Source organism: Papaver somniferum, chromosome 1 (genome assembly GCF_003573695.1).
Source record: "Papaver somniferum cultivar HN1 chromosome 1, ASM357369v1, whole genome shotgun sequence".
In the NCBI taxonomy this organism is placed as follows: Eukaryota; Viridiplantae; Streptophyta; class Magnoliopsida; order Ranunculales; family Papaveraceae; genus Papaver; species Papaver somniferum.
The window spans coordinates 78362745-78381638 of NC_039358.1; the positions used below are offsets into that span (position 1 = coordinate 78362745).

At 38.8% G+C, this 18894-nt stretch overlaps 2 protein-coding genes across 4 annotated transcripts; both read right to left on the bottom strand.

The window, feature by feature from the left end:
* Positions 1–633: 633 nt before the first annotated feature.
* LOC113291453 lies at positions 634–4404 on the bottom strand. The gene is made up of 7 exons (XM_026540989.1): positions 3867–4404; positions 3580–3762; positions 3117–3188; positions 2824–3020; positions 2057–2472; positions 1477–1661; positions 634–1166 (listed from the first exon to the last, which is right to left on the bottom strand). The coding sequence occupies exons 1-7, from the start codon at positions 3949–3951 to the stop codon at positions 793–795; spliced, it is 1512 nt and encodes a 503-aa protein (XP_026396774.1). The 5' UTR covers positions 3952–4404; the 3' UTR covers positions 634–792.
* Positions 4405–4517: 113 nt separating this feature from the next.
* Positions 4518–17989, bottom strand: LOC113291440 (chromatin modification-related protein EAF1 B-like). 3 transcript variants are annotated; one of them, XR_003331636.1, is made up of 23 exons: positions 17695–17989; positions 15799–16014; positions 15657–15711; positions 15461–15546; positions 13945–15364; positions 13730–13849; positions 13236–13511; positions 12510–12695; positions 11956–12036; positions 11568–11628; positions 10922–11487; positions 10796–10849; positions 10159–10213; positions 9857–10053; positions 9239–9292; positions 9074–9154; positions 8770–8907; positions 8522–8638; positions 7954–8054; positions 7599–7811; positions 7129–7504; positions 5220–6954; positions 4518–5012 (listed from the first exon to the last, which is right to left on the bottom strand). XR_003331636.1 is itself a non-coding variant. In XM_026540979.1 (22 exons), the coding sequence occupies exons 2-22, from the start codon at positions 15939–15941 to the stop codon at positions 5299–5301; spliced, it is 6024 nt and encodes a 2007-aa protein (XP_026396764.1). In that variant the 5' UTR covers positions 15942–16014; positions 17695–17989; the 3' UTR covers positions 4518–5298. The 3 variants fall into 3 exon arrangements, 2 of the variants coding, with proteins under 2 accessions (XP_026396764.1, XP_026396761.1); XM_026540979.1 differs by having other exon boundaries at positions 4518–6954; positions 7954–8042; XM_026540976.1 differs by having other exon boundaries at positions 4518–6954.
* Between the last annotated feature and the right edge of the window lie 905 nt (positions 17990–18894).

Below are 18894 nucleotides of genomic sequence, written 5' to 3' on the forward strand. Positions count from 1 at the left end.
AGATGATGACCCACTTCTGAAAATTGCATTCATCCACAGGGGTGTCAGAGTAGAACATTCAGGTGGGAGTTGAATAAAATGAATATTCTCGTTATGGCTACTAGTTTTCTTTTGTAAACTGAAAAAGCAATTTAGCTGATCATCACCTATGGTTACATTAGTGAGACTAAAGAATAGATTTAATTCCTTCTTTTGTCTCTGATGAGACAAATGTAACGCAGCAAATCGTGTATTATTGATAATTGAATCATACCATAACTTACTGACGCAAGAGTATTGAGCTAGATCCCGAGCTGGTAATCTGGTGACAATATTTTCGATGATCAATTCCTCGGGAAGATACGAAGAAGAATCAGCAGCATCCTTTCCTTTTTGCTTCTTCTTCTTCTTCTGCGCTTGATCCATACACATCTGAATAAATTGTTCCAAGGTTACACTCTTCCTTTTTCTCGCCATGGCTAGCCCTATCACACACGTCTAAAGAAACTGAACTAAAATACAGCATAAATATTTTTGACATAGACCTCTTTTAAATAGCCTAGAAGGTCAGGAGTCTGTAAAATTTACAAGACTTCGGGTGTATTAAAAACTTAAAAAGCAGCAATTTTACCACCCTAAATTAAGAAATAAACATGACAAAATCAAGGATTTTACTACATAAATAAAAGTTACATGATTGTGGTGTTTCCTTTTCCCTGTACTTACATTCTTCGGCCAGATCATAAATAGTAGAAAACTGACAAATAAGAGAATCCAAGAATTAGGAAAACCCGTTTAAATTGCTAACTAAGCTCAGCCTGCCTGTGATGTTCTTGTTACATGTGGAAGGGAAACCGAATCAAGGTCCCCGGGATAAGGCATCCACAAGCCTAATCCACCTCTACTCTCTTTCAGTCCAGTACTATTACGTTTGAACTCATCCAGAGATTTAACCCACTCTACAGGAGAAGAATGTTCCCTGGTGTGACTATGCAACACAAACAGTGAGTTATACTCACAGTTAGGGAACATAAAAAACTTGAATACTGACCCTAATCTGTAAACAACGTAACCGAAGCTCAGCTGGTCCCTTGGTGTGAATAAGTTGACCTCGTTGAACCAAAGGCAGCTAAACAAGTTGTTCAGTGCAGTGTGTTCGCGGATAATGATGGCTCCCTCCGGCACATCTGCATTATTGTATCATTTTTCAGAGTGTAAGTTTTAGTGCAAGAACACATACATATCGCAACACATACATCACATTTCATCATCAAGGTAAACTATGGTCGTGTTTCTATTTTCACAAGCTAGAAAAACATAACTATCCTAGATATAGGTAACTGACTTTACAGACCCGCCAAAAAGATGGTGAAATGGAAACGAAGATGTTCTATACTTCTATGTACAACCCATCGGTTCATCGGCTAGTACAGGAAAGATTTCCTTTCTACAATTATGCATTATCAAAACCTAGTATTACAAGGAGCTTTATCTTACCACTAACTGTGTCTTTCTTCGCACTCCATGGCTCCATTCCCTCGTAGAAGTATATTTTTACGTGGAGATCAATAAGAGGTCGAGCATATCTCTTCCTACGCTTATTTGCATCAGCTTCTTCATATATGCTCTGGTGGTGCTTATGACGAGCAATGGCAAATGTATTCTTATCACGCCATAGATATCTGCAAAATCAATAGATGGTTGGTTCATAAGTTACAATAGAAACAGTGATCAAGTGGTGATCCAAATGCCATTTAAGTGAAATATAAGCTCAGGGAACACACATTTTTGAATGCAAGCTCAACTATTATGTACTACAGAATAGGTCAGACATGATATTTTCTAGTGCTCTAATACTATTTTATGGGTGCGTGAGAGGAGATTCTCTTCACCATGTTGACGACTTGAAACTTCTAACCACACCAAAGCAGAATTCCAAGTTAAAAACTCAAGGTGATTAGATTGTCATGATAAATGGACTGACCATTTGGTAAACACGGACATATCTGAGCATCACATATAGAGCTTATAGAACCTGATAAATTTTACTCAAATCAAAAGATCTCATCAAACCCACCTTTCTAACATAAGCAATGGGTCAACTATAAGTTCCATTTTTCCATCAATCCAGATGCTGTATTCTGCTTGGGGATAGAGCATGTGGGTCAATATCTTGGGAACCTTTCCGTTCCTTCTTGGTTCATCATAGGGCGGAGTTTTTAGAAGTATAAGGCGCCAAAGACCAACCCACTTCCCTCCGCGACCATCATCTCTGACTGTAACATTTTCCTTGATGAAGTCAAGAGATTGTTGGTCTACGGCCATGAGAAAGCAAAAGAGCTTTTGGGATCGCCTGCTTATATTTGTAGGTTGATGAGGTGTATCATACCCATCGAAAATGCCTGATGCAACTACAAACCTGCATTTCTTAACATACTTAACATCTGCTGGTTCCATTTCAGCACCTCCATTTCGTATGAAACCACAGTGCACCTGAAAACCACCAAATACAGATTCCATCAGTCACTCGGGTCTCTCAGCTACAGCATTAATAAAACATAACACTAAAGCTAGAATGTCCCACATCCAATGAGTAACATTAATAAAACATAACACTAAAGCTACCAGGACTGAAACATGGTTTAACAAAATAATCCAACACAACAGGACAGAACTTTCTTTGCTAACTTTCAACTATGAATGCCTATTAGTACCAGTGCTTCTAATCAACGGGCAGAGATGGCTGAACCAATGGTAAACTATTGGGTGCGGACGGACATTCCAAGAAATTATATCTGTAATGGGGTAAGACCAAAATTAAACTACCGTTATGGTGTTTATTACCTTTTTAGTAGAATTTAACTTAAAACTTTCTTCTCGCTGTTCCCAACTCTCATGTCCGCCAAAAAGCGGCTGAGACCCACTATTTGAAGGATCATCATCCTCCAAAATATATGACAAATTCTCAACGAACTTGTCTGGGGTTCTTTTCTCTGGTATGACTACAGAATCCGGGTCATCCACAACAGGAATTGTACAACCTGAATGTGTAATCAAATATAAACACTTAAAGAGAGTCCAAACCCAGAATCAAAAACTTGAGCAAAAAAAAGCCAATCAAGGTGCTGGAATCTTACGGTGTAGTGGTTTCGGTTTAAATCCCAACGAGTTCAACACTAACATAAATTTTCCTTCTCTATTACATATTGCTGCACAATTGGTAACAACAAATAAACTTAAGTCAAAATATAAAAGAAAGAGGCACGGATAGCCCCCGATTGTGTTCAGTAAATGTAAGAGTCAATCACTGAACCCTCTAGGAAGTTAGGCATTCTCTTAAAACAACATAGAAATGTGAAGTTTGCTAGTTAAGTGACGTAAACATACAAGTAATAGATCTTGGGGTTTAAAAATTTCATCTTTAACAATAAGAACTAGTGTAGGGATCCATTAACAATCTGGGTCTCCTTGGGCACATACTAACAATTGCCGAGAACTTGAGCGTAATGATGTCGAGAACTTAAGCGTAATGATAAATGGAAACATACAGGAATCAATCAAACATAAGAAATATGATGTGCAGAAGAAGGATGAGAATACCTGAAAGGAAAGTGATAGAAGTTTGGCAAGACCAGACATGAAACATTAAGACAGTAAGAATTATTAACATCCATAAGATGCCCGCAACAAGAACTAATCGAATAAAACCCTTCTTCCATACAATCTTGGATGGGTAATCTTGTGGTGTCCTCACTAATGGTGAAAATGGACCACTTTCAACATCTGCATTCCGTTCCACCAAAAAAGAATCAAATCATTTGAGAGAGACAGAGATGCAAAAACATAAACTAGTTGAAATGAATTCAATGTTAACAATGATTGCTTACCTTTATCAAAGTGTGATTGAGTATTATTCCGGTCTGCTCTACGGGTTGCCCGTAGAGATACAGAACGATGGGCTTCACTATCCATTACTACTCTATATCACTACTTCCCATATCAAGAATTTCAGATAATCTGGAGAATCACGAAACCAGGAACTGGTATTTCCCAAAACTGTGATAAAGGAGTCGAATTTTTGGGATTGAGTTCGCACAAGATGAAACCTTAGGGAGGGATCTTGATAAATATTGAAGAATGTAAAGAAAACAGGATCGCGATTCGTCTCCCGGAAGCGGAATGAAACGAATTTAAGAAAAGTCTATAGATTTCAATCACTCTTTTCTCTTGCTTGCGTTCTTGAGGAATGGACACAGAATTTTTAGACGAAAATACCCCTCGATAAGTGCACTTTATAATAGCAACAACTCAGCAAAGTAAGTTGCTTTCAGATCTTGAAAGTTCACACTGGCTCAAGTTAGACAAGAATGTGCATGGTTCTGAAGATGTTGCTTGCACCGACATAGCAGTGGGAAGTGGATGAGCAACTTGTGCAGAATTTGCTCAATTTTGGGTTCTAAGTTTTGGATCTCTCTGGACAGTTAGATTGGTCTAAAAACATGGATGAGGGTGAAAGAGCAATAACAAAAAACTGTAAGAGAAGACAAAAAGGAGCAAATACAATTGGGAGATTAGAATGATAAGCTTTTTTTTTTTTCATTTTTACATTATCAGCATAATCCATAACTTAATAATACACTGGACTATCTATGGGGGTGGAATGAAAGAAGAACAAAAATTAAAGGGGAATGAACAAAAGACAGACACCCTTTCTCCCTTCTGTCTACCTATACAAAACATTTGAAGGGAGCCCGCTAAAGTTTAAAACAAAAGGCGGAGGGGGAGAAGAGATCAAACCCCTGTACAAAATAATCTAATAAGGACCCATTATATCTCTCTTTTCCTCTCTGCATCTCTCACTGCCAAATGACTTGGGTAGGAGATAGGTATTTGATTGAGGACGAGAAACAACAAGGTACAAAAGATACTATTTCCCCATAGGTCAGTGACCAACTATAGTGGATCTGCACAAAACACTCCAAACCACTTCCCATTTCTGGTAATGCAGTCTCAGAGTCACAAGCTTCCATCATCTGCATGGAACCCCCATTGCCTTCCATTAGTATCAAATCTTGTTTGTCCCCGTCAATTCAAAATATAATAACAGATCTGACCACCCAAAAAGACACAGAGGAGTAGGTATAGATGGGAAGGCATGTCCAATGCCTACACCTGTATCTGTTTTGACTTGATTTGAATTGTTATGCTTAGCCGGAATAAATTACGGTGCATCAACTAACCTGTACACTGCTGCAACAACACATGCAAGACTAATCAGACTGACCCATTTTCCAACACCTGCAGACCAGCTTATAAAATTCACCCTGGTCCAGAATTACTTGGTTTGGCATACGGTCCACTCTGCCCAGCTTGCAGCTGTTGTTGTGGCTGTGGTTGGGATTGAGGTTGCTGAGGTGGTTGTTGCTTTTGCAGCAGCGGAGGTAGTGGTGGTGGTGGTGGTGATGGAGGTTGTGGTGGCGATGGTGCTGTAGGCTGTTGGCCTGATGGTTGACGTTGTTGCTGCTGCAAGTGCGGCTGCCACTGGGTCCCAGCACTGTTGGTCTGAGTAGTAGTACTTCCAGAGAACTGCTCATGGATTAAATCTTGGCCAGACGATGAGGGAGTTGAAAGCTCAGTTTCTGTTGTGCTAGTCAGAGGTGATGGATTTCCAACGCCAGGCAAGTGATTGATTGACTTTGTCATTCCTGAATTATACTCCGATGTTCCTTTCCACTGAGTAGCAGCATTACTTGCTGAGGAAAGAACGGGCATGCAATTGGTGGAAGATTCAGTACCCCCTATATGCGGCCTGCTGTTTGAAGGCTGCTGCTCGACCGTGGATTGCGTATGTGGATCAGAATTCATTTGACGATTATGTGGTTGAAGCATTCTATGCATATTTTGCCGCTGCTGCTGACCAGATCCCATTGCCACTGGAGGAAGCGTGTTATGCCCAGAAGTAACTGCTGGGGGGTGGCCTTGGTTATTCATCAGATCAGAATGAGACGAAACCTGTGGGAGTTGCTTCGACAAAGAGGAGGGTGGTGAACGAGAAAACAGCTTTTGCTGAGACAAGGATTGATTTGTTGATTGAGGAGGCACCAGCGAATTGTTTGACTGAATTGAGTTCGAACCTGAAAATAAACCCTGGTTTTGCATCATATGATGCATGGCCTGCTCACCCTTCTCATGTACTTGATTTCCTGGAGTTGAAGCAAGCCCATTTATGTGAGAGGACGGATCAGCAGAGTGGTTCTGATGCATTACTGAAGGGCTCCCTCTGCCCATTCCCTTAATGTATTTAGGTTGTTGATGGGATTGAGACTGTTGCCTTTGTGGAGTAAGATGCCTACCAGTCGGTTGAAAATTCTGTTGCTGCTGGCGCTGCCGCTGTTTTAGGATCTGAGTAGGTAAGGTACCAGCAGTACTATGGCTCCGACCAAGACCATGAGGAGGAAGGTGATGTTTAGATTGGGACTGCGAAGTTACAGGGCTCATGGATGAAGATGACGTTAGGGGCAACTGAGAGTTTGGTGAAGGCAGTGAAGATGCCTGCTGGTGAACCTGAGAGGAGTTTTGTAGTGAAGTTGATATTGGATGCTGGGAGGACTGTGGTTGGCCATGAGACAGCGCGGTATTGGTGGGAGAAAATTGTTGTTGCTGCTGCTGATGCATGAACCGTTGCTGCTGAACTTGCCTATCTTTAGGAATCCGGAGCACAAACGGGTTGCTGCCTTGAATATGAGGGTGATGAGGTTGCTGTGGGTGGATGGAGGGGACATGAGATTGTTGTTGCTGCTGCTGTTGAAGGTGTTGGGCTGGAAATGTTTGACCAGGTGGAGGGGCCGTCTGATTTGAAAAACCACTGCTCAACCCATTGAAAGCAGGATGACCTTGACTATTTCCTTGAGACACCTGTTGCATCTGAAGCTCTTGCATCATCATTTGCCTTTGATCATCTGGATTTTGACCAGGCTATGACACAGCACAAAAGAAGCACCGTCACGAAATAATACCGACAAAAGAGCTTCAGAAAAAAAAATTACTGCATACTCGTATAATATTTACTTTCCAGGTACACTATTTATTATTTACTACACCCAGAAGAATGATGGAAGAAAGTGCAGTAAAAGTTTCAGAAAAGCTCACCCGCATCTTATGCATCGTATCACGAGGTCTCATCATAGAAGTTCCCTGACCAGAAACAGATCCATTGTGCATATTTACAGAGTTTGGCACGCCCACTGCAGTGGCAGGATGCATACTTCCAGAGGAAACCATATTTAACATTGATGGTGGACCAACTCCCTGAAACCCTGGGCGAGGCATTGGTGTGCCTCTGTTCATCCCAGGCATCATTCCCATACTATTTGAACCAGGTACCACACGAACTCCACGATCACCTCCAGCCAAAGACCCAGGCACCGACAAACCAGGGTGCTGGAGATTTCTACCAGACAGCATGTGATTATAATGCATTCTTTGCTGTTCATCCATTGGTAAAGTTGGTCTTTGACCACCATATCTGTGACCATCCCAGAAGAACCATCCACGGTCATACATTTAATCATGCTAAATATGAGCTAACATAATAAACATCAGAAGTATATCGTGCAAACCTAGTTGAGGCATTATGTGCAGCAGATGGAGATGGCAAGCTATTACCAAGAGCCATACCAGAAGATCCTTGTAGCATGGAATTAGAACCAGAACCAGAAGTGGGAAGAGCTGGAGCAACAGAACCTTGATTTGCAATTCCTAAGCTACTACTATGAGATCCTTGATATCCATGGGAAAGATCAGGACTTCCAGCATCGCAGAGATCAAGAGGCCTTCATTGTCAAACAGGGACAACTTAATGTACTAAATTTATGATATACAAGCACACATTCCAATTATTGGAGAAAAGCAGCGCAATGAGAAAAATGATGCAAATAGTTATTGAATTATTAAAATGTGTTGATCAGAACTTACGTTAGAGGACCCCCAGTAAGGTTATTTGGACAGACTTGGGAGAGAGCAAGAACATGAGAGTTGTGGACTGACGCTGTTTGTTTCTGATCCTGATTATCATTCTTCATGAAAACAAATTAAAGGAGAAAAGAAACAATCATATTATTAAACTTCATATAGAAAAAAATGCGAAGGAACATTAAACTTTGCGGCTTCCTTTGAGCACTAGCAGACGCCGCCAAATATCGAAAATAAAGACTCCGTGAAAGATAAACTAATTTTATATGGCCAATATAAAAAGTGTAACGCAATAAACTAGGAGAGCTCAAACGCCAAAGTTGCAGAGTATTAGTAGCTATTCATCTCCGAAACTTAAGCCAAATGGTTTAGTGGAGTATTAAAGACTAAAAGATATTTTCCCTTGGAAATTAAAACGCTTCAGCTGGTGACTCCGGAGAATAAAAGAAACTATACCAGCTTAGTGACCAAGTTTATCCTATGCTTGTACTTTCCAACATAGCATTTGACGCAGCACACACTCGATAACGACAGTAAAGAGTAAACTCCATGATGCAAAAAAGTAACAAACCTGAATTTTACGAGAATGTTGGTGGTGCCCAATGGAAATGATTTTCTCAAAATGAGCCTTAAGGGTATCCTCTTCCATTGGACCCCTCAAACGCTGAAACAACTGCCTTGCACTACCCTGGTGTAGAAAGAAGCACCAAGAAAAACAACATTGGTAAAAATATGATGGTAACTCCATGAACAAAGTATTTGAAGGGGGGAGAAAAAATGTAAAAAAATCATACTATCGAGGAGCGAAAAGCATCATACCTTTGGGATTCCAGGTAAAGTCGACGGATAGGGTTGGGAAGATCCGGAATCATCAGCACTATCAGCCCCATCACCAGCACTCTTGTCCATTAAAAATTTGTGGCGCTCCTTGCAATCTTTAGGTTTACGAAAAATGCACTGGATGTACAAATGGATCATTCACACATTAGCATCGGAAACCTTTTGAACATAATACGGTTAGCAGTAAAAAAGTTTGCAAATTGGTTATACAATATTGCAAAAGAACTTGGACGACTTAAAATTCACATGAAAACATAGAAAGAGAAGTTCACAATATAGTCACCTTAAACTGCAGAGTACTGTTGATAACATCACTGACCAGCTCCCAGTTTGGACCCATATCGTGTACGAGGACAACAAGGGCCTGAGTTACAAAAATATAACATTCAGACTTCTTCGCAGACCCAATAACAATCAAAAGGGTATAATAATATAGAAGAGTATTAACCTGGTCTTCAAATTGCGTCCATGAACTTCCTGATCCATATGGCCCGGATGTCATCTGCAAACATGATAAGTGTCCAAATCCATATTATATCTCGCACACTATCAGTCACAATCAATCACAGGCTAATATAAACCCTGAGCAGCAAAGACTATAAGATAAAGTTTTGAAATTTACAGACAGAAAAACCAGCTGACCGGAAACAATACGCTTAAAAGAACAGATACTACATACAGTGATACAGAATCCATATAAGTAAAGGAAAAATTAGCATGCAATAGTGTGGAAACGTGTGTCGGAGATAACATTCATAAAAAATCTTGGTCAATGTGAATAATAGAAAATAATCTCCACGAAATCAAAAATGTTGTCAATGTCAGTAACAAAATGGCTACCATCCTTTATGCCTTGTCCAGTGACCCAAACAATTATAACCCTTTTATGATGAAGCAAGATGAAAGACATTCTTCATATGAATAGACCTAAAAGAAAACCTTTGCATATGCAGTCAAAAACCAATAACAATAAACTGAGTAAAAGTCTATATTTTCTTATCCAACCACCACCGGTAGCAATTAGGTATCTTGTGTACAGAGAGACAATCACTACGGAATAGCATACCTTCACACCCTTGGGCTTCCTTCCACGATTCTGCGCTAAGTGCATTTTGAGGTGCTTATTTGGATTCGTCAAATTACTCACTTGGGAAGCTACTGGAGAAGGAATTGACCCAATAAGAGGATTAAGATTTTCAACAGAGGTATCAGGATAATGTTTTGTCATCTTCGGCTTCTTCGAAACATGTTGGCCACCAATACCTATATAACATCAAACAAAACTCATACAAGTGAGAATTGACAACCAGATTTAACACATCATTAAATTGACTATCACGAAGAAAGAAGATGATATAGATTCATTACCACTGTTTCCGTTAGTTTCAAAAGCATGACTTTCCATTCTCTTTTTGGTATCCTTCTATGGTAATAAAAACAAGGAAAATATGAGGACTATTAGTATAAGAGAAAACAACACCTGGTATACAATCTCTGAATGCTAAAGAACAATTAAAGTATATCTATGTTTACAGAACATACTCATCACTCACTTTCCAAGTCACTTATTTGGTTTTCCAATAACACATTAAGTCTATGTTTTATCACATTGATATTTTTTAACTGTTATATGCAACCCTGTAGCCAGTAATCTGCTTAATATTGACCTAACGTTAACCGTATATCAATAAACATGTATATTATAAGCAAAAGATGTTCCCAATTCATCACAGGACGTGTCCTCCTAATAACAATATTCCTGGATTCAAATTCAATTCCTTTAAGAACTTATATTTGACGCACTCTACAATACTATACGAGGGAAGAGATGAGACTAATAACTATATGCTTCCAATCTTTCTTCAGCCGCACATGAGAAAAGTTATCATGTGGACCACCAATGTCATCTTCACGTAAAAGACAACAATGCATAGCAGCATAGCAAGTATAGACACATGCTTTCCCTTTCAGGCATCTTATCTTCAATGTGCACAACAAAATTTACCTGTTCATGTTGACCCATGGAATCAAGCGACCATCTCTGTTCGTATGCAGAGCCCTGCAAAAGAAACAGGTTTCAGCAACTTGACAGTAGGTGACACATACACAACAAACAAGAAGGAGTTCATACTTTTCCTATCACGAAACCCACGGTGTTCGGCATGTTCAATTGATTCCTATGAAGTGAATGTTTAATCTTCTTCTTTTTAGGTTTCATTGATATTTCTGTACAATCAGGCCTCAAGTGTTTTCCAAACTCCCCAGTTGACTCAAGCTCCATACCTATTCTCCCACCTTGCGCAGTACTCTGGTCATCCTGAAAGGAACTAGTATCTCCACTTGAAGCATCAGTTTTGTTCGAAATCTGTACGGCCCCAACAGCTCCTGCGCTTATAGGAAATCGCTGCCTTGAAGCAGTTCGTACACGCCTTATGGGAATGGAACCAACATTTGAGTTATTGGAAGGCCTTTTTTCCATTAAAAAGGAAGGATGAGGCCCCAATTTGTTTTCCACATAATGGCCATATGAAAGATCTCCACCCACTTCATATGACCTCCCAGAGAATGAATTGGATGAGTTTTTCTTTTTCTTCTGAGCAAAATTTGACGACTTACTACCCTCGAACGGTCCAGCAATGTAGTGCATTCCTGTTTCTCCTTCATATTCCCCATATGCATTTTCTCCGGATCCAAAATCTGCAAGTAAGCCTTGTCAAAAATATGGCATACTCAACCAATGGGTTCATGTCAATAGTCAAAGATAGTGCCAACAATACCTGATACTGCATCAAACATGGATGTGTCCACCTCTTCTTGGTTCGTGTTGCTTGCAGATTTCTGAAAATAATGAATTTCAAAAAATTAGCAGACTAACATGACGAAACATGGGTAATTGTCGAGCACAAAACAAGCAGAAAATGTTGAAAAACAAAGGCTGAGTTGCTATGGAAAATTCAAGATCTTCTGATCTTTCTCTGTGATCCATGACCGGTGGCATTAACATGAAATTACAAGGCCCTATCTTGATCCAAAACTTATTGAACCACTACATGCATACAGTCAGTAAAACAAAAACCACAAATCTGTCTGCCCAAAAAATATTATGATGAAAAGAAAAAAGCTTTCCCCACTACGAAGTTCAGAAGAACAGAAATTGTCAGTCACCTGATATTGTGACCAGTGTAGTTCAACAGATTTCCTGTAGTCCTCCATTGCACCGGCAGGAACTGTATAGAAGAGTATCTCCTACCAAGGAAAAATATTGGTACATTAAGCTTTTTATGCAGGCAAAATCAAATATAAACCAAATGTCAGTACAGCAAAAAGTGCAGATGTTCAAGTAATGAAGTACAACATTCTCAATAATTTGTTTAAATACAAGTGTACCTAAATGTATTTGGACAAACGAAATATAGATATATTGGTTTCAAGTAAACCAATAAAAACCAAATGCCAGTACAGCAAAAAGTGCAGATGTTCAAGTGATGAAGCGCAACATTCTCCATAATTTGTTTAAATACAAGTTGTACCTTAATGTTTTTGAACAAACGAAATACACATCCATTGGTTTCAGTATTGGAAAACTAAAAAAAAAAATGTGGAAAGGATGATCACGCCAAACAACCAAAAATGCATGATAGTATAAACCCTAAAATGCAGATAAGCAAACTATGATTAAAAATTACTGAGTAATTAAAATGGAGACAACTTAGCCGTACTTCAGACAACTGATCCTCCCATTCCGTAATACCCAAATCTGATATCCTGTCCGGAGTCGGTGGTGCTTCAGCTTGAGCAGGATGGTCAACCACAATCTTAGTGTACTTCAAGAATCGAACTGCATATCCCTGAACTGAAAGCTGAACACCTTTTACAGAATTATCTCCCTCTGATTTGCTTGTCTCCTGCATCACAAACCAAATATACTTAAACAAAGTCGAAAGTGTTGAGCAAGAAGCAAAACTGGCAAGATCACTTGATGATTTTTTGTGTTAGAGCAGTAAGTTTAAACAGAAACCTAAATGTAATACTTAGATCTTTTCCTGGCAGCATTTGCTAAAAACATGCAAGGACACAACAATCTCACAGTTCAGAAAAAAATTATAAAATAACATATCGTGGGGAAGTATATGTTTTACGACCACTCATACAGATAACATGATAATTAATTTCCGAATTCATTCAAATAGAAAATGTATGACAGTAGTTTGATCTATCAATGCCATATCGACTGTGTCCAACCCAACCTTTCTATCTGGAAACTAATTGATTTAGACAAAGCCTGTCAAATGGATTATATAAGATTGAACCAAAAAGATCACGAAATGTAAACAGGTGTACCTATGCTCATTGCATAACCAAACACAATAATATCATCGTAAAAAGGAAATCATATTGTACTTGTATCAATAAAAAGAAACATTGAAGAAAAATGAATTAAGCACCATATTTGCTTCCCCGGTCTTGTTCCCAGCAGCTTCACCTACGTTAACCATTGCTGATCCGACTACAGCTAAGTTGGAATCTTTGTGGCCACTGCTCTGGTCATCACTAGTAGCAAGAACCTCAGCTGTATGCCAAAACTGCTTGATAGCATTTGCCAGTGTATGAGCTACTTTCCTTTGCAATTGACAGAGATTTTGCTTCTCAAACCTTAACCGACCTTGAAATGCAACCATATGACACATTTGGGCTGCAACAGTTGTCTTCCACAAACGCTCCTGTTAATAGTCACAGAAAAATTGGAAGTAAAGAATTAAAATGACTCTTGATAAAGAATTTACCGGAGTTGAGCTGAATCTCAAACCAGAACAGAAAAGTGTCCTCTCTATATTAGAGGTGAAATACATAGAATCAGATACACATAGTAATAGGAGTTAAAAAGTTGGACAATCAAAAGAATTGCTGTAAACTATCTGGGACAACTATTTAAACACACCTGCATGAAATCATTTGCTAACCATGCCATCTCCTCGAGAACGAAATCCCAATGTGATTTCCGCTTGCTATCCAAAGGAAAAGTACCCGCAGAGAGCTCCGCTATCCTCTTACGTTTAGCCTGTTTGTGAAAATATGTAAGTTCGGAGTCCAATTCAAAGTGGTGTACCATAAATTCCTCCATATTCAACAAAGAAAAATCATTAAATTGATTACCTCTATAATCCGTGCTTCCTCCAAAACTGAATCTTCATGCGCTTTGTTCGTCATCTTGATATTGCTGCCTGTAGAGGATTTGAGCTCAGGAGCAACTTCTGGACCCCTCCCAGAAAACCTAGCATCTGGTTTATCGCATTGGGAAGAAACAAAAGTACTTAGAGCTCTACCTTGAGGACATGAAGCTATCCTTTCAGTACTTGAATCACCAACCAGAGAATTGCTTAACTCTTTCTCTGCCTTTGGAACTGAATCGACAGTACTCTCCATCCGCTGCATAGTACCAGCAGGTTCCATCTCATCTTTCAAACCAGATCTACTGTCAAAGATTTCTTCCTTAACTTTAACGAGGGTCCCAATGAGATTTTGATAAACAGGAATGCAATTATCACTGGCAACTGGCCTAACGTCTTTTGTCCCACTGCTCTTTTTGTCCCCGGCAACTGCTATATGAGGGGACTCTTCAATCACCGATACCGGTTCTTTGGGGTTCAAACAAATGCTGCTTTTCCTTATGGTCGGACACTGGGCATTAGAAGTATCTCCGATCTGCATGAGAGATGACTCAGAGTCGACGTAATTCTTGTCACTGACTGTAATCTTATTTAGACCTTCATTCACCATTTCTTCTTTATCTGTGCCCGGGTTCTCCTTCTTACTAAAATCAGGACCTGATGGAATATCTGCTGTCTCTCCAGCCATCTCAAGTGAGACAATTTTGAGAGTATTAGGTACTGGATCAGTGTCAGGAATAGGATTTTGATTAGGTTCATAAACCTGTATTTCTTTTAAATTTCTTGATGTGGTAGCATCAGACTTGGCTTCAACTGTACCATCTTTTTCGAAACTGATATCTTTACCAGGAGCCTGTGGAGCATCCAACTCCATATCCATTTGATTGCCAGAACCAACATTCTTTGGAACCACGTCTCCATTGAGAATTCTATGTTTTGAGTTACTAATAGAAGCTACAGGGTGTTCTTTCTTAATGATCACTTCAGACAATGACCCCTTCACATTCCTTGAACCGTCGCGAGAAGAAGGTAAAACAGAAGTACCCTTGCCATCCCCGGCAAGAGTTAATTCAGTGGTGGACGCTCGAGCTCCATCGCGACTAGTTCTGGACCTATTCCTCCGAGCATAAGCTTGACCTTTTACTGCAAGGCGGATAGCCAGGTCTTCTGACTCTTTGGCGTTATGGGTGCCGTCCGGTTGGGAAGACTGTTCTGAAGGAGGAAGGGCACTTCTATTAGGCCTTTTGGAATTTCTGTCTCCTTCAACTATATCATTTTCAGTATCAAAAAGCAAGAGATTGTCAGCAGTGTTGGTTTCACGACCAGTGGTAGCCCCAGGTCTACCACTGCTTTCAACAGAATCTCCCGGAGGTGAGGCTGTCAATGCAAAGCTCCCTTTTGCTTCACTGAAAGACCCAAAAAAGCCAATTAAACAACTATAAAATTATGACACTCACACATATCCTAAACTCACAACCTACATTGAGCATGAACAGTGATACCTTGTCACAATCTGATCGGTGAAAGAAGTTGACTGAAAGCTGATAGAAGCTGCAGGCCCAAGCTTAAAATCCAAAGGATTACCCCCCTGCGAGTCAAATATAACATCAATCCTTCAGGTTGATTGAACAAAAAAAAAAGAGAAATTGACAGCAGTTCAGTCATAAAGTGAAATAACCAGAGCAAAGAATTTCATACTTTCTCAAGAAACTCTAGCTCTCTTCTACGTTCTTCACGAACATCGTATTCTTGCCTGTAACCAAAAAGGTAAGAAATTATTTTGTTTAGCTTTTAGCAACCACAAAAAAGTGCATAGAAGGACACCAGATTAACAGCTTACCTCAATTCTGCCTGAGCCTTTCCAATTGCTGCTCGGCGTGGAGAGGCTTTGGTATCCATTCCAACTCCACCATCAATGACTCCTCCCATGGAATCAACCTCTGCATTTACTAGAAGAGCAGATTCCACGCTATCCCCATGCATTCCTTTTAACCCAGCCAGTCAATCTCTAAAGTAGTTCTTTCCATGCCATAGATTACAGGGTTTCATCAAGCTCCTAAAGTCATAAGAAATACTACATGAGAATCGAGAAGCACAGAAAGCAAGAAAAAGAAATAGTTTGAAAAATCATTTTCGGTTTGATTTAAATGAAGGGAGATTGAAGTAATATTATGTCGAAAGAACATTATGGGGATACAAGTAGTTCTGTTACTCAATCTCACATGCCCATAAACTTTAACGATATTATATGTGTGTGTATAAACACATTAAAGGTTTCAGAATTTGCACAAACAGCTAAAAATGAGCTTCAGGGGGCACAAATGAATGATGTGACCAGGGACTGGATGCCATTTTGTCACAACTGTGCATTATAAAACAGTAAAAATGAATTGAAAATGGAAAAGGAAGCATTAACTATAAGAAGCTCGATGAACTTAGAGATTACAAAAGAGATTGACGCCGTTCTAATGGAAAAGGAAGGTCTGAGGAATATGACACTAGATGTGCATGTAACTGCTGTGCAGCCTTAAATCTGGTCAAATGTGGTGTGACTCATAAAATTACCTCCCTAGACTCCACTTAAACAGAATTAGGAAATACTTGCAGCCAAGTTTGAAAAACAAAAATAGAAAATGCATTGATCTTACTAAAAAAGGGTTGCGTCAATTCATTGATTCAATACTTGTTGTTATTCAAATCAAAACTAGTACTTCAACTCCCAAGCAACTCCCTAAATGAGAACAGGTTTCGTCAGACAATCCTAGCTTTTACATGATTAACCTATGGTCGCTAAAAGGGGAAAACAAAAATGAGAATGGAGATACTTGCAGAAACTACTGAGAAAGGGTGAAGGCCCTAGTTCTGCCACCTATCCTGAATTCAATGGTGAAGAAATTTCAAGATCCACACCAATCCAGATCTTAAAACGGAACTAGGGTCCCATGAAGAACCAACCACCAGTACATGCAGCTAAAGAAAATATATCTTACAACAAAGATAATGATGGCTGGAGTACGAAAAAGCTTAAGTTAAAGAACACAATAGTCCAGAGTCCAGAAGAATCATTCGTTTCAAAGTTCAACCTAGGTTAGAAACAGAGAAACTACTTATAAACAGAGAAATAGAGAAGGTCAAAGTCGTATCTAAAAACTTTACTTCGACTTGTTAAAATTGAAACAGAGAAGATGAAAAATAAAATTTTCATCACTCATTGTATCAAATCATAATCTAAGTAGAATTTCTAGTTCCCATGTTGCAACTTCACACTTTCCCCAGTCTAAGAGCTAAAGAACCTGGAATGAAGTGTTGAAACATAGTTAAAAGACCTAAACTGAAATGCTATTATCAACACATAACACTAAGCACGTGAACTAAATGTAGCTTACTTAGTTAGGGTTTCATGCACTCTTACTTCACTACCACATACCCGCCCCAATTTTTTTTAAAAATGAAAAATGAAAACTAGGTCTAGGGTTAGGTAAATGATTTGTAAATTTCCAGCATTGCCTCGAATAACCTAACACAAAAAAGCCCCTACATGTATTATTAACCTTGCAGACCACATGGAAGTAAAATTCAACCAGAATTAAATCAAAACAAAGCAAAATTTGAGAAAATTCCCAAATTTCAAATTCTAGGGTTTGGTTGTGATCAAAATTTGGTTCATATTTGAGCAGTAAGAGAAGGGGCAGAGTTTTTGTTAGGCAAATGAATATCTAGTGTTTGAAAAACTGACCTTGGTTGACCTTTATTGAGCTTTCTATGTTGAAGAAGATGAAAATTTGGTGATCACAATGAATAAACGAAACAATGAAAAGAAAAAAAAATTAATGTGGAGAAGAAATTGGGAACGAGGTGTTTGAATAAATGTTTTATTACATGAGAAATAGATTATAAGAAGTTGTAGGTGTTTGAAGGAAGTAATTGATTCAGGGTTCGTGAAGAAGATTCAATGCGGGAAAAACAAACCACCAGAGAGAACGAGGGGGGGAATGGGGAAAATTAACAAGTTCTCTTCGATGCCCTAGCTCGATACGGGAAGGAGGAGTTTGTTGATAGGACTATGTTCAGAGGCTGGTTTAGACCCTAGCCCAGATTGTAAGGAGTATTAGTAGCCCAAGAATCTTTGTATGGGCTTGGTATCTTATAATTTAGATCGTACATCCCAGTAAAAAAACCAAAAAGATTTGCTTACGCACTATTGAAGCATTTTTTTTCTAACAACATCACAACCAACCATTTGAACAATCTATTAATTTGGAAAAAAAAATAATTTAATAAATATTTTTGCATGTATTTTCATAACCAAGCATATGTAAAATGGTGGTCGTGATGCCGCACGAGAAAACAAAATCTATAAAAAAAAGTCGAGTTGTACACTCTGCAACTCCAACGGTAACTCTTTTGTGGTATACTGATATGTATGGATAGTGAGAAGAGAATAATATATTTTTTTTTCTTTTTTAGAGGAGAAAAATATCTGGATTTGTCATAGTTTTAAATCTTTTTATTTTAGAAGAACTGTATCTTTATTCATGCGTACTAGACATGGGAATATAATATAGTAGTAGTTATTTTCTTGCTACATGATGATACGATATAGATCCGGAAATTTGAATATTATAACATAATATATATGAAAAGATCAAAGTAAATAATTAAAGAACATCATAAATGACACAAAGATAACGTGGTTCGGTGTTACTATTTACGTCAACGGGAGAAAGATAATAAGTTAATTAATCAAGGTTTCCAAATTTACAAGATGAACTCTCCAAACTTTAAAGGAATCTACTCAGAAATTACTTAGCCTTCTAGTTTTGCTCTACTTCAGTATTTATAGACAACGTAGTATATACACCACTTTTTGCTACCTCCTCGTATATTTGTCTATTTTGGTATAAAAATTTCTTTTGTACGATCTTATACAGGTTTC